General features: G+C 48.9%; 1 protein-coding gene and 1 gene segment (V, D, J or C); one reads left to right on the top strand and one right to left on the bottom strand.

Moving 5' to 3' along the window:
* Window positions 1-237: 237 nt before the first annotated feature.
* Window positions 238-3,019, bottom strand: LOC135576219 (T cell receptor alpha variable 4-like). The segment is given in 2 exon segments: window positions 238-2,255; window positions 2,764-3,019. Coding segments are annotated over 2 exon segments (543 nt in total).
* A 3,000-nt stretch (window positions 3,020-6,019) lies between these two features.
* On the top strand, window positions 6,020-7,145 carry LOC135576218 (feather keratin Cos2-3-like). The gene is made up of 3 exons (XM_065039964.1): window positions 6,020-6,113; window positions 6,204-6,235; window positions 6,468-7,145. Exons 1-3 carry the CDS (start codon window positions 6,035-6,037, stop codon window positions 6,789-6,791), a joined length of 435 nt encoding a protein of 144 aa, XP_064896036.1. The 5' UTR covers window positions 6,020-6,034; the 3' UTR covers window positions 6,792-7,145.
* Window positions 7,146-15,569: the final 8,424 nt, after the last annotated feature.

Below are 15,569 nucleotides of genomic sequence, written 5' to 3'. Positions count from 1 at the left end.
AGTGCTAAAACCCTGTTTCTCACTGATTTAATAAAAGTTGTTTTGGACCCTGTTGCCCCTTAAACTAACCTTGGGCTGCCTCCGTGACACCATCTAAGGAAACTTCCTGGGATTGAGAATGCCTCACCTCCTCATTTGGGTGAGTAATTATTTACTGGATATATCCTTGAATGAGTCCTTGCCTAACCCAGGCAAGCGAATATTTCTAGTGGGTACCCTGGAGTCAGGGGGCTCTGGTTTTGTTTCTTTTGAGTGTGTGCATGCATGCTGTGGATCCTCATTATTCTTATTTTGCTCTACCCGAGTAATGTCCTCAACTGATATCCGAACCGGTATTTTCTGTTGTCGGAGTGCTAACTAAGAGTATAAACCCTGTTTCTGGAAGGTTTATTGTCTGCACTTTTCTGGCTAGAATAAAGTCTGTTTTGGAACTTGTGATCCACCTAAAACTGACTTTGGGGTGCCTCTGTGACAGCCTACTTCTCTTTCCCTTTGGCCCATGTCTCCTTTGCATGTATCCCTCACCCTCTCTCTTCCACAAAAGCTGAGCTTTCTTTGTCACCTCAGAAGACCTCATTGCAAACACCAGCCATAAGGGTTTACTGATGTGACATCAATCCATTAAGCACAGTATATTGGCCTGTCACCATGGCTGCTTTTGTCAACTTCCACCAAACATGTTCTCCAGGTCCAGCTCTTTGCTTTCCAAAACGGATTGAGTATAATGAGACACATGCACAGAGGGGAAAAATAGACCCAGAAACACACACCCCAGAAATACAACCAGCAGCCATTTTCTGTCAGGCAAAGAACAGCAGAGACACGGTGTAATCCTCCCAGCAAAGCACTGGTGAGCCCTCAGAGCCAGAGGAGAGACATGAAGAGCAGAGCAACAGGTCAAATATTTGAACAGAAACTCTTGTCCAGTGCCTGACTGACTGGTCTTGCTTGCATGTTGAGACTTTCACTGATCCCCAGATGCAGGGCTAGGACAACATTTACCTTCCCCTCAGTGTTCTGTTTTTTTGTTTTGTCTTGCTTTGTTTGTTTGTTTGTTTTGCAAATAGGTAAAGACACAGGAGGCCACATCTCCTAACAAGAGTCCTGTTTTCCAACAGTGGACATTGCTGCATGCTGAGGGAAGAGTAAGAGTTGGACAAGCAGCTGGGATACTTCTCCTGAATACTCACTGCTGTGTCCTGCTCAGTTTCAGCAGCTCTGGGGAATTCCTGTGTCTGCTGTGGCAATGGACCCTCATGGCAAGGAAGGCCAACAGCAGCCTGGGCTGCAGTAGGAAGAGTCAACCAGCAGGACAAAGGACCTGATCCTCTCCACTCAATACTGCTGAGGTGACCTCTGAAGTGCTCACTCCACTTCTGGGCTCCCCAATAAAAGAAAGATACTGGACTGTGATCAGCAGGGACTGGAGCGTCTTTCCGATGAGGATATTCTGAGAGGGCTGACAGTGTTCAGCCTGGGGAAGAGAGGGCTCAGGGTTACATTATCAATGTGTGTAAAAAGGTGACGGCAGGGAATGAAGAAAGTCTTTTCCATCAGGTGTGCTTGGCACTGCCCATCTCTGCCATGAGGAGGCTCTGTGGAGATGTCAACTACAGCATTTTGCCCCTCCTGGGAAGCAAAACCAGCCCTCAGCAAGGGAGAACTGTGGATGGGTAACTTCTGTCATTCGGAAGGGTCAGAAGGAAGGATCAGCATGTAGACTCAGTGGTCTGAGTCCATGTGGGGGTGCGGCTGGTGGTAATGTTAATATCGATGCAGGTGCCGCTGCTGCTCGGGCGGGGGAATCGCCCCGGTGCCAGAGGGGGCGAGGCGGCTCCTGCGGGTGGAGCGGCAGCCCCCCCTGGCGGGCTCATCAGGGACTGTCTCCCCGCCCCCGCCACACCCGCCCGGCCCCGCCCGCGGCGGTTCGTGTCCGGCCGCAGCCCCGGCTCCTCTCCCCGTGTCTCCCACGGCGCAGTAATACACCGCCGCGTCCCCGCGCCGGGGCCGTTCGAGCCACAGGGCGCTGGACCGGCGGTCTGCCGCCACCGACAACCGTCCTGGCGGGTCCGACAGAGGTCTGGAGCCTTTAGTACCCCACAAGAGGAGTTCGGGACCTCGACCCGGGAGTAGACGGTACCAGAAGATGTAATCACCGGTCCGTATGGTGGGGTGTGAGCAGTTGATGCTGATTTCGGTGCCCTCGGTGGTCTCTGCCGACGGCTCCTGCTGCACCTGGGCTCTGCCTGAAGCCACTGCCGGGGAGAAAGAGAAGAAAAAAAATCCTCACACCCTCAAAATTCTTCAAAACCTCAAAGCCCTGCCTGCTGCTTCCTTGAACAAATACTACAAAAGCAGTGAGGAACAAAAAGAGATGATGAGAAGGGTTTCCAGAAGATGTGCACACACGAGTAATGGAAGTGTCCGTAGTATTTGGTGGAAACATGAATGCATAGACGATAGGTGGAAGGGTGGAATCATTTAAGAAAATAAGTTGGATAAAAGACTGAGAAACACAAAGTAGCAAGGGGAAAGAATGACTGCATGAGTTATAGGGAAAGACACAGAGACAAGGAAGGAAACAGGGAGGAATGGACAAAGAATAGAGGGATGAGTTTTTTAGAGGGAATGTGGGACGGAGGGAGGGTGGTTTGGGGGCAGAAGTCTGTGAAGAAGCCAGAGGGGACGAGAACTTCGAGGGACCTGCGGGGTCCACCCGAGGCTCAGCCCCGTCACCCACTCAGCCCCGCCAGCTCCACGCACCCAGGAGCACCGCGGCCAGTCCGGCCAGCCCTGCGCCCCGGCACCGCCGCATCCCGCCGCTCCGCCGCCCGCACCTCGCTGCCCCTGTCAGCCCCGGCTCTCTGCTCCGATCTTCCTCCACTCTCCTCTCTCCACCGCGAGCTCCGCCCAAGGGCTGAGTACTGCGCCTGCGCCGCTCGGATTTTCGCCCGGGCTCACAGGGCTCCGGGGCTCTTCACGGCCACAACTTTCGCTCCTGGGAAATGGACTCGCCCCTTTCTCCAGCAAAACGAAGCTCGCACAGCGCCAACTGCAGCCTGGGGAACAGCAGGGCCCTGACCCAGGAGATGGACCAGCTTCCCAGAGCTGTCTCCGAGCTCAGGTGCTGGAAACAACAGCCATTGGTTTCCTGGGCTTTGCAGTGAGGACACTGAGAGCCTCCCTTCAGCTGCCTCTGTGTAATCCCAGCACAGTGCCTGAAAGTTGTGTTGTGGCCTCTAGGGGGGGTGTGGAGACACATGTGCCCATGGCTCTGCAGGTGTCAGTGTGAGTAGGGGAGGAGGGGAAATACAGAGTCAGTATGTAGGGAAGAAGGGACCTTCTGAGGTCACCTAGATCACTCCTCTGCTCAGAAGAGATCCCGTTAGATTCTGTTGCTCCAAGTCATATTCAGTCCATTCTTTAGCACCTCTCAGTATCGAAATTACATCAAGTCTGTCTCCTGGGCACTTACACGGACGATGTGCATCTTCTCGTGTTCCTCCAAACAAGCAATTATAGAAGGCAAGAAATTCCTCCTAGACATCTCTCGTCCAAGATTAAGACACCCATTTCTCTCAGTGTCTCCTTGCGTGTCATTTTCATCAGCTGCCTAACATGTACAGTGGCCTTGTTAAACTCACTTCCATATGTTGATACCCTTCCCTGAGCAGGGAGCCCCAGCCTGGCAGCAGTACTCCAGATATGATCTCAAATGGGCCAGAGGGAAAGGGTTGTTTTCTTGCACCTGCTGGCAAAACATTAACACAGCTCAGGACGCAGCTGGTCCTTTTGCTGCAAAGGCACATTGCTGTCTCATAGTCAGATGGGTCACCCTTGAAACCCCACATCCTTTTCTGTGGATCTGCTTCCCAGGCAGCCAGTTCTAGCCTACATGACTGCATGAACCAGCTGGTTACTCCCCCGCATGCAAAACCTTGTTCTTGCTGGTTTTGGCATCCATGAGTTTATAGTCAGCCCACTTCTTCAGACTGTTCAGGTCCTTTGACCAGGAGCCATGTCCAACCGTTACGGCCCATTCCACTTGCTGGGTGTTATGCACAGAGTCTCTGGGAGTTCTCCACTTTCCATGACTCATGGCATTAGTTAAAACATCAAACAGTATTGGTTCTACTCCTGGATCCCTACTACTACACCCCACCAATAAGTGTTGGGCAGCTGAGCTGCTGCACTGTGGTCATAACCATCTGAGCCTGTTAGTCCAGGCAATTTTCTCCACACCTTATCATCCTCTCACTGCACCCATTAAACTCATACTTGGTCATGAAAGAAGTAAGAGAGAAAGTGCCAAAGGTCTTGGTAAGCTCCAGGTACAGATATTCCTGCCCTTTCCGTGTCCAAAGAGCCTGTTACCTCATGAGAAAGCAATGGGTTTGGCCCATTGTCCTCAGCTCAAAGCAGCTTCATGGAGAGGGCAAATCAGCCCTGGCTGAGCTCTCCCAGCAGAGCTCCCTGGCATTGATCTCACTGAGGTCACTGAAGGGAAGGCGGAAAGCCCTCAACTGAGCTGCAGCTGACAAACACTCAGGAGTGGAGGCTTCAAAAAAGTGCTTGCTGGGAACAGTCCTTGTTAGAAAGAGGGTCAACAGCTGGGTTTTGGGATGTTTTCTTGAATTTCGTTTTCCTTCCCTTCCATGGGCATCTCCTGGGCACTAAGACTGAAACTGTAATGCGAGACGTGATGGTCAGTGCCTTCTGAAATCCAAAGCATCCACATGTTCCTTGGCTTTCCCAGTGGAAGCTACACAGTCTGTCTTTCTACTCACAGCACAGCAACATCAGACTCCATGTTCCCTTCAGTTAGTATCTCTCTGATTGAAGGCCATAATTCCTGTCTGACACAGGACCTGATCAATTAACTGTGCACTGGCATTGACTTGTGCATGAGATGGGGCTCTATCCCATCTCAGACACATTCTAGAGTGCATTGGAAGGAGATCCCCTCAGGGATGGCCAGCACACGGTCAAGAGGATTCCTCAGCCTTCCTCCTTGCCCACAAAGCAAACCCCTCCTTTTGAACTCTCTAGTGCTGGGGAGAGCAGGCGTTTCCTGGCCTGGAGATGCAGGGAGGGGAGGCTGCCAGCCATGCTGAGACAAAACCAGTGTTGTTACACTGAATTAAACCAAGGATTCAAACTGGACTGAAATCATCCTTGTTGTGAGCTGAAATCAACAGCAGGGAAGTGACAGCTTTGGATGGGCAGGAGAAGGAGGGCTCAGGAGACAGGGGCTGCATTTCTCTTCCCTGGGCAGATCTCTGGCAGGCTGGTGCAAACATCACTCAGCTGCACTCGGGTTCCTTCAGGTCCTGGGAACCTGCTGCTCTGTGGTGCTCATGGAATGAGCAGCAGAGAGTGTCTCTGCAATGAACCACACGTTTTGTTGTGATGGTTGACAGACAAGGACATACATACTTAGACTCATGCACACCAGTGTGCAATTATACACAAATGTCCATCTTCACAAACTTGGCTGCTTGCAAGTACATACAGGAAAAGAACACACATAGCAACACCTTGAACCATCACATTAAGAGAAGTTCATGGACTCTGCTGATGACTCCTGGGGCAGTGTTAGGCAGGATGGTGTCAAATTCAAGCAACACAACACTCACAAAAACCATCAGGGTGAGCTGAGAAGTTAAGGAAAGATGAGGACTTGTCACATCCTCATGCATGAGAGCCCCTGGGCATGCAGTCGATTATGGTTGCAGCTTCTTCCTGAGACTGGTATATCAGCAACAGAGAGTGACCCAGAATGACATCATTTGCCTTCTCTTACACCCATCCAGCACCTGAACTGAGTCTTCTGTCTGCATTCCTGCCTGAGAAATCCAGGGGCCTTTAATCCCATAGATCAGACAAAGCCTTCACTGGAGAATGAGCATGGCACAAGCCTGGAAATGAAAAGGCAGCACTGTTGGAAGCTAAAGCACAGCCCATATGTTTGCATTCAAGATGGGCTTGTCCGAAAATTATTACCTCTGCCAAGCGTGCCTCTGGTCCTGCGGCAATGAAGGGCAGGTATAAAAGGCAGCCCAAGTCCGTGCTCTCTCATCCACTTCTCTTGCCTTCTTCCTCCTGGGAACCAGGTAAGTATGAAGTCCCTTCTGATTGTCTTCCAACTTAACGTCTGTCACTGACGGACATCTCTGCTCATATTGGCTATGTCCTTTCCTCAGTTTGCAACTCCTTGTCGTGGGATATGGAAGGGGTGAGAAGTTCTGCTTGGAGAGAGGCTGGGAGGCTGCAGAGGGCTGTTTTGGTTTTTCACTAAGAGAGCCACCCTGTGCTGTGAGGCTCCTTGTAGGACAGTGAAGGTGGTGTGCCTCCTGGCATGTCTTCAAGCTCCCCACTCAGTAGTGGCCTTGGCTGCTTTTGGAGAGGGTAACCAGGCTACTTCTTATCCGCTTTTATGCCCTGCCTTCTCCTGCCCTCTCTCCCAGGTGAACCTCTGCTCTCAAGACATGTCCTGCTATGACCAGTGCCTGCCCTGCCAGCCCTGTGGCCCGACCCCACTGGCCAACAGCTGCAATGAGTCCTGTGTGAGACAGTGCCAGGACTCCAGAGTTGTCATTGAGCCCTCGCCTGTTGTGGTGACCCTGCCTGGCCCCATCCTCAGCTCCTTCCCACAGAACACTGTTGTGGGCTCCTCCACCTCTGCTGCTGTTGGCAGAATCCTCAGCTGTGATGGAGTGCCCATCAACTCTGGCTGCTGTGACCTGTCTGGCATTTCCAGCCGCTACTTTGGCAGAAGGTACCTACGCTGATAAAGACTCTGTGAAAGGCCCAGGGAGACACCTTGAGGAACTCAAAACATGGTGCTGGGCAAAGGACTGAGATATTGGCTGTGTTTTCAGTAGAGCTGAATGGCTTTACCTTTTTTACCTTTTTCTTTGTTTCCTCTGGTTCCTCTTGGCAACAAGGGTTCCCCAGGTCCAGCCTGGTGGGGATCAGCTGTCTTTTCTCCCTCTGTGGGGTAGGCAAATGAACATCATGCACAAACTTCTTCATGACCATGGACTGCAGACCTTGGGATTCCTCTTTGGATTCCTGCACTGCTGTCCTTCACTTGCAGTGACTTTGTTTCCCTCTTGTATGCATTAAAGTTCTGCTGCATTCAAGCCTGGTCTCTATGTGGTCCTTCCCCGTGTGGAAACTCCCCAAGCTGCCAAAGAAGAAGCATGTTACTTTGGAGTGGAAGCAGGTGAGGGCTCAAGATGATCCTTCTCCACTGACAAAAGAATGGGAAGTTGGGACACTCTGCAGTGGCTCCTAATTTGGGCACCATCCCTTGGAGTTGAGAAAGGGTATTTTTAAATGTACATCTCAGCCTCTTTGTTTGGTGGAAATGTCGCTTGGTAGCCACTACAGTCTCATATATTTTTTTTCCAGGTGGAATGATGGAAATCTGTACACTCATGTCCTCCAAGCAAAGGGCATTATGGCTGACGAAGCATATCTCAGAATGACTGAAAGCCAAAAGTTTCACAAGGGCACTTCACTTGCACGTCTGATATCTTTCCTCACTAGTTGTGCTCTTAATATATGTCTTTAAAAGCAGAATAGCTGCACTTCCTAACCTTGTTGCACTAAACCTTGCAACAACTGCAACGTACCTCAGGTCTGTCACATTGATGATACCATCTGTAATTGTCCTTGATGAAGAGGGAGGAATGACATTATTCCTGACAGACGAGCAAGCCCTTCTGCAAAGCACTGCTAGAGGGCTGCCACAGGCTCTTAGCATGACTCCCGGCTTGGCTGCACAACTGAGGAGGCGTTGGATCGGTAGGAAAGGGACACAGGATCCAGGCAGGTTTTACACTTCAAACTGTTGGCATTGTTGCCTGAGGTTGTTTTATTTAATGGTGATTTAAATTACTCTGTGGCTCTGCTTTTCAGAATTTAGGCACTGAGCTGTCTCATCCTGTGCTTCTCATTTCCTTGCTGTGGCCTGGTTCTATGGCCCATATTTCTTCACCTACATGGGAGCTGCCTTCAACCAGGCAGAGCAGTGGTCGTTCTTTACATGGTTCTTAATTCCCTGCCCAACCCCTTGATGTAGATCCCAAGAAACAAGGATGTGAAAGCTGCTCTGAGCAGGTTCAAGAGCTGGTATTCGTCCTCATGATGTAAACAAGTGGCAGGGTGCCATCACCCTCAGCCAAAGATCCCCATACATCAAGGAGTTAATGATCCATGTGACAGATTACTGAGGAGGCTTTGTCCTCTGCTGTGCTATATGCAGAGTTTGCTCTTCAGGGCAATGTTGCACTGCACAGATCCCTTGGCCAGAGGCAAAATTCATCCAGTTGATTGTAACTGATGAGCCTGGAGGCAGCTCCTGCTCGGTGCCTGTGGTTACATTCTCTGGGTGTCCTTCACTGTGTCTCAAATGCAGTAAGAAGTTCTCATGCAAACACTTTTCCTGTTTCATAGCAGAAATTATAAATAGTAATATTTTATTTTATAAAAATCTTCTAAAAGCTTGATGGACCAAAAGACACACTTCCATGAGCAGTGTATATGTGTTGTGGTGTGTCCTGATTGGAGCTGCCTGTTTGACAGTACATGTTATAGCTTGGGACTCCTGCATCTGAAGGATATCGGATCATCTCTACTCCCTCCTCTTTCTTCATAGGTGTGCTGATTTGACTGAAAATAAGTTAATTTTCTCCATGTAGTTAGAAAGCTTCATTTTTCATAGTTAGTACATTCATTATTTGGACTCCATTTGAGAACAAGAGATAACACCCCAGCACAGAGTTAACATTTTTAATTGCTCTTGTCTGAGAGCCAAGGACATTGTGAGTGCTCTGCCCACAGGTGTGAGGCATCAGGGAAGGGGGTCATAGATGGGACAGATCTTGACTGACATCCAAACTGATCAACAAGAGTATTCCATCCCATGAACATCGTGCTTCATATTTAAGGGGAGTCAGGGAATCTAAACAAAGCAGCAGCTCCTGGTGCAAAACACTTGGTGTAGTCAGCAGGTCCTAGTGGGAAATGCCTTTGTAGAGAAAGGATAGTGAAGAAGAGAGACACCAAATGCCTGCCTGGCCCCACACACAGGCATGGGGGGCTGTCATAGGACACTTGGCCAGGTGATTCTCCTGGTGAATTGAGAAAGTAAGGAGGAATTAGCTGAATGTCCCAGGCCACCTGAAGAATTAACTTATTTCAGGAAAGACAGGGTAGAACAAAAAAAAGTAAGGAAAACTCATGGTATGTTAATGCTGTTACTATTGTGTTTGTAGTGAACATGGGGATGTTTGGAGCTGAAGCATCCAGCCCTGTGTGAGATGCAGACTCAGCATCTCAAAGGGGTCTGGGCACAAAATGGTGAGGTGGAGCCGTGGGGCAGGGGGTGCACAGAGTGGCATCCTCCCTTCCCTGCAAACAAGCCCAGGGAAGGGTTGTCCCCTCTTCAGCATGGGGAGAGGGACGGGTACAGGCACAGGCATGGGTGGAAATAAACACGATCCTTATGTTCTGCTTGTAACCCTGTGGGCCCAGCACAATAAACAACAGGTTATGTCTCTGCTGGATACCAGGGCAGAAGTAACCCTAATTCATGGAAATCTGCCCCACTACCCCAAGAATAAAGTGATGAGTATCTACAAAGTAAGAGTGAGGGAAAGGTGAAAAAATTGTCTTCCTTGCAGCCAGGAAGGTACTAACTGCTTACAGATTGGGATGGGCTCCAAGAACACCCTGATATGCCACAGGCCATGATCTATTTGAGGAAAAGACTTAATATCCAGTTGGGGAAAATATTCCTCTCATATCTGCTCAGCTTGCAGTAGGGAGGATTGTGCCCGTAGGTTACTGGGTTTTGGAGATGTGTGTCCCCATGGGGCTGTGGTTGCGCCCCACAGTGTCACCCTGCTGCCACATTGCAGAGGACCATTCTTGTGCTCTGAAGAGGATGTTCTTGATGGGTATCCAGCTCTCCTGATGCCCTCTGCTCTACAGCACAGTTTCTCATGGCACCCTGCCAAGCAGGTAGGTCCCTGACAAGACTGACATGGGCTCTTCTATAGTCTGGGGCAGTAGTCATCCTGTTTGTCCTGGTCAGTCCTTTCAGGATCTGGAGCTCCACAGCCTTTTGGCCAATGCAGGCAAGGCTGCCCTTGAACTCTACATCATCCAACTGTTCTTCTTCATTTGTGAGTAGCATGTCCAATGCAGCCTCTCCTCTGTTCCATTAATGGATTGCCTGCATCATAAATTTGCCCTCCATACACCCCATCCATGTCCTGCTTTGCTCGTGCCCCTCCATTTTTGTCCTGCAGCAGAGAATGAGGTCAGAAAAGTTGCCCATGGGATCCTGCACCCTGCTAGTGTGGACACTGACTGACCAGGGCTGGGGTCTGGGATATACTCACTCCTGACTCCCGCTCTTCTTTTCTCGGTCTAGCCTATACAAGTTATACCTGAAATTTAGAAACTCAGGGGCTCCTGCCATGGTTTCAGGTCACCGGCTGCCTGGTGTTTCCTTCCTGGGGACTGGGGTGTGCAGCTCCCAAGAGGACTGAGAATGGTTACACGTTAAAAGCATAGAATGTCACAGCTGCTTTGGGCAATCTTGACACTTTTCAAAGCTGGTGTGACATTTGCTCCTGTTGGCCAATGGCAATGCAGCTTTTTTCTGGGCTGTGCTGTTGTGCTGGGGTAGGCCATGTGTTTGCCCAGGGGTGTGGGGCCCAGGCTGGTACAGGCATTCAGAGGTCACACATGTGACCAGGAGAAGCTTGGAGAGGTATTGTCTGTAAAGCAGCGGCTGTGCTGCATCTGTCCTCCCTGACCAAGCAGAGTGAGGGACACTGACTGGCCCTGTATGTGGAGTTTCTGCAGCAGCTGCTGTTTGTGGAGCTGTTTCTGTTGAGGAGCCACCTCTGTGCTCAGGAAAAACAAACAAACAAACAACAAACAAACAAACAAAAGATACAAACAATCAAACAAACAAAAACCAAACCAAACCAAAGACCCATTAGGGAAAGATAACTGTGAAGTTCATTCCTGATGAAGCAGACACAGGACACTTGCTGTCACAAGTGCCAGTTCATAGCACAATATGAGCAGAAGCAACTGACCAGCTCCCACTAGAAAACTGAATGTCTACATGGATTCCTTGGGGTGATGATCATAGAATCACAGAATGGCTGGGGTTGCAGGGATGCCTGGAGATCATCTAGTCCAACCCACCTGCTAAAGCATGGTCACCAGAGCAGACCACGCAGGATTGTGTCCAAACAGGTTTTGAATGTCTCCAGAGAAGGAGACTCCACACCCACTCTGGGCAGCCTGTTCCTGGGCTCTGTCACCCTCAAAGTAAAGAAGTTTCTGCATGTTTAGATGGAACCTCCTGTGTTTTAGTCTTTGCCCATTGCCTCTCATCATTGGGCACCACTGAAAAGTGTCTGGTCCAATCACCTTGACAACCAAGCTTGAGATATTTATAAGCATGAATAAGATCCCCTCTCAACCTTCTTTTCTCCAGGATGAACAGACACAGCTCTCTCAGTCTCTCCTCATAAGAAAGATGCTCCAGCCCCCTCATCATCTTTGTTCCCCTCCGCTGAACTTTCTCCAGTAATTCCTTGTCCTTCTTAAATTGGGGAACCCAGAACTGGACACATTACTCCAGGTGCGGACCCACCAGGGCAGAGTGAAGGGGGAGGAAACCTTCCCTCAACCTACTGTTCTGGTGGCAAAGACGAGACACCTGCTGAAATGAGGCTGAGCCTTTTGCTACCTCCCCAGGGAGAACAGGGGAATGAAGACCCATGGATGTCTCATGCTGGGAGCTGCACTTTTCTTTCTCTGTATTTGTTTTGGTTTATTATCATACCAATGGATAGATGTCACAGGGGAGTGATTTAGGGCTCTGCTTACTGCAGAACAATGTTAAAGTTTCTCAAAGAAAAGTGCGCCTTAAAAGATTTTGGTGACAGGTTCACTCTATTATTTACTGCATGGAGGAAATATGGCAAGCCGAATGCTGCTTCCCTTCTCCACAGGAGCCTGATACCCATTTGTGGAGCAAAATTTCAGGCATCTTTCCTCCCTGATAACCATTCGCTCCCCAGTCTGTGTTTTAGACATCCAGAGCCAGACTTTCAGGGGAGGCCTGATGTCAATTCATGGAGGAAACTTTCAGGAAACAAAATTCTAATAAATAAATAAATAGGTACATAAATAAATAAATAAATACATAAAAATTTTAAGAAAAGGAGTAGAATAGCAGGAGGGCTGACTCAATCTGGGTACCTGCTCAGAGTTCCAACCTGAACACAGAAAACCATAGACTTTCATATCTTTACGGACCATTCATACCATGATTCAGTCCAATTGCAATATTTTAGTTTGGGGTCTTCTTGCTTCTCATTGGATCTTTTTCACTGATCTCACATGTGCCTTTGTTTTCTTTAGTTATAAATATTGTTCATAGTCCATAGCATTGCAGGTACTCTTTTGTTTGAATAAATACTTTTCTTCTCAGTGGAGTGCAAAACAGGCCCCGTTTTACAGATGTCTGTAATGTCTTTGTGTTACTTTTGGGATCATTATTTTTTCCTCATTCAATTTAGTTCTTTCCAGCAAAGTGCAAACTAGACCTTGGAGGTGCTCAGTGTAGTTTGTAGTCGCTTTTGGTAAATATAAGCAGAACTATACAGCTTAGGAATAGCAGCAAATTCAGCTTACTAAGTAACATGAAGCAGGGAATGTATCAAAAATAACACAAGTGTATACTCCTAGTTGATTCATTATATTCAGTGTGCATTTACTTCAGGTAAATGATTAATCAGAAATTTAAATTGTGATCATCCACTGACCTGTGAGCAGTAAAACCTTTGCTGTACAGCCAGCTTGTTTAGCAGAGAGAGCTCAAAGTGGGCTCAGTCAGGCTGTCATATTTATAGAATGAGGTGGTTGACTCCTAGTCAAATTGCAGACAGTGGGAAAGGTCTGTATGAGATTCGTGCACCCACAATTTGTCAGTGTTCGTTTGCTATTCTGCTTCCTTGTGGGTTTCCTAAAAGGATTTATTGGCCTGGCTGCAGCTCAGGCCTTTACCTCCTTTGGAGCCTGGGCCAAAGTGCTGCTGGTTTGGCTGGGCGGGGGGTGGAGTGAATCTGGCACAAGAGGGGACAGAAAAGTTACAGCGCCTCTTAATATCAACTGCAATGGCTGAAGACCAAGAGGGGAATAATACAATGAAACCAGTTTGAAGGTGTCTCCATCTCAAGACAAGAGTAAACCAGATATTGTTGCAGATGACAGATGTTCCTGTGGTTATTACTATTGGTCAAGATGAACAAACTTAATATGTCAATAGAAATGTTCATGTGTGCTGCTTATACTTTATCAGAAACCGGAGCTTTCCATGCATTGACAAGAGGAGGATACTGCCTTCACCTACTGTGGTATGAGAATATTGAATACCATGTGTGCATAAATGGTGTCTGGAATGGGCAGAAAACATTATATTAGAGAATCTTCCCCTGCAGATCCCTGGGGGCACAGGGGAAGCAGCAGTGCCAGGGCACAGCTCAGGGCCCCATCCCACAAGCTCAGCCTTGCACAGACACATCCCCTCCCTCCCCGGGGTTCTTGCACAGCCAAGGAAGATCCCTGCACCAGGGTGTCTTGCACAGCACAGAGGTACAAGGCACTGTCAGACACCTCGACTTCCTCCACGTACAGGACGCTGTATTTCCCCGTGGTGTTCAGAGTTGTGCTGACACGGTTGCTGCGCTTGAGGCCAGATCTTGCATGATATGAGACCAGCTGGGGAGCCTGGCCTTTCCTCTGCTGGTACCAGAGCAAGCCATTAAAGTTGGAAGTCTGGTATGTGCAGGTAGTTTGGAAGGTGTCTTTCTGCTTCACTGTGACTTGTCCTTCTTGCTGGGTGACAGTGACCTGCCCCATGGTGCCTGGAAGACAGTGAAGGTCAGCAGCTCTGCAGGGAAGGGCCCTGGGAAGCAAAACAGGAATGGATGGAAAACCCTCCTGTAGAAGGTTCCTTGTACCTTGCCCTACAGGACAATTCTTATGCCTGATGACAGGGAGGTAGACAGTAGTTCTGGGCAGGCGGGTGGAGATCACAAGGAAATGTGGATTCTGAGGAGAGCTGTGCTGTGTCCCTGCTCCTGCTCCTAGTGCCCAGAGGACCAGGGAACAGCCTGTCATGCCTGACCTTCATGTCTGGGGACCAGCACCCCTCCAGCAGGCTGAGCCATCCATGGAGCTATAAAAAAAAAATAATATTTCTTCCCCATATTTCTCTGAGAGGGTTCGTGGCTCCCTGAGTGTACAGAATGCTGAGCCTGAAATAAGGGAACCCTGGCTATGACAACAACAAACAGGAGAAAACTGGAAGCCATGGCTGATGTGCCAGCCAGGAGGCAGAATGGAACGCCTATTAATGTCAATCGCATGAGAGCTTTATAGTCCCTGGGGCAGCTTTGACAAGCTCTGCTAATTTCTGTTGAAAAGGAAGAAATGTGAGAGTGTAGACACAGCTGGGATCTCCCATGAAGACAGCCTGTGGATCAGAGAAGAGAGACAGAGAAAGAAGGATTGAAGGCAAGAGAAAAGCAGGAGAAGAGGTCTGAGATGTCCTCTCCCCTTTTGAACAGTAAAAACACCTTGAGAGAGCCAAACGCAAAAACACAAATGTGAGCTAATCTTCCCAATGTTCTCCTACAATTCAATAATATTTTCCCATATGGACCTGATAAGGCTGGTGAGGGTTTCTACAGAGGAAGAAAGACTGTGTTGAGGAAAATCCAAGACTTACCCAGCAGTTGCCCCAGAAAGGCAGTGAGGACGAGATACTCGAGGTGCATGACAAGACCGACCTGCCTGTTGAGTGAGAGAGTCAGAAAAGCACCTCCCAGCCCTGAGATACCAGAGCTACAGGAAACCACTCTGGTGGGGGAGCAAATGTAGAAGTGGGGAAGACAACTGATCTGTTCTTCCTGTGCCTCAAATGCTCCTTCTGGGTTTCTCCCTCCTCCAGCAGCAACACCTGTGGCTCCCTCAGAATTTGGCAATGTTGCCACAAACACGTCCTTGTGTTGATCTGGGAGTGAAGCACTGGTCTTTCATATAAATGTCCTTTCACTCAACACTAGGAATTAGGAGTGGTGTATTTCCAAAAATGTCCCATGAAAACTGAAAAGATGACAATACCAGCAAATCTCTGCATGGCTGGGATTTGCACTATGTGCTAAAACCCAATTGGAGATCCACATCATGCTCCATAACTCAGGGTTCCCACGATTGAAAGGGCATCACATCACCTGTGCCATCCCCTTTTACACTCTTGTTTTATCTCCAGTATTTTAATCAACGTTCTGTGGAGTCAGAGTCTCATTCTAACTGAGATCCATCTCCACCCATGCTCCACCTTTATCATTAAAAAAACACAATTCCAAGTTTCCAGGAGGAATTTTTCCTTTCCGCAACCAGGTCCATTGCCTTTTGCAATGTGCTCAAGCAGAGTTTGGCTCCATCTGGCTCCTCAACCTGCA

This window comes from Columba livia, chromosome 23 (assembly GCF_036013475.1).
Source record: "Columba livia isolate bColLiv1 breed racing homer chromosome 23, bColLiv1.pat.W.v2, whole genome shotgun sequence".
In the NCBI taxonomy this organism is placed as follows: Eukaryota; Metazoa; Chordata; class Aves; order Columbiformes; family Columbidae; genus Columba; species Columba livia.
The sequence above is the reverse complement of the archived record's forward strand: the minus strand, read 5'-3'. Positions and strand labels throughout refer to the sequence as shown.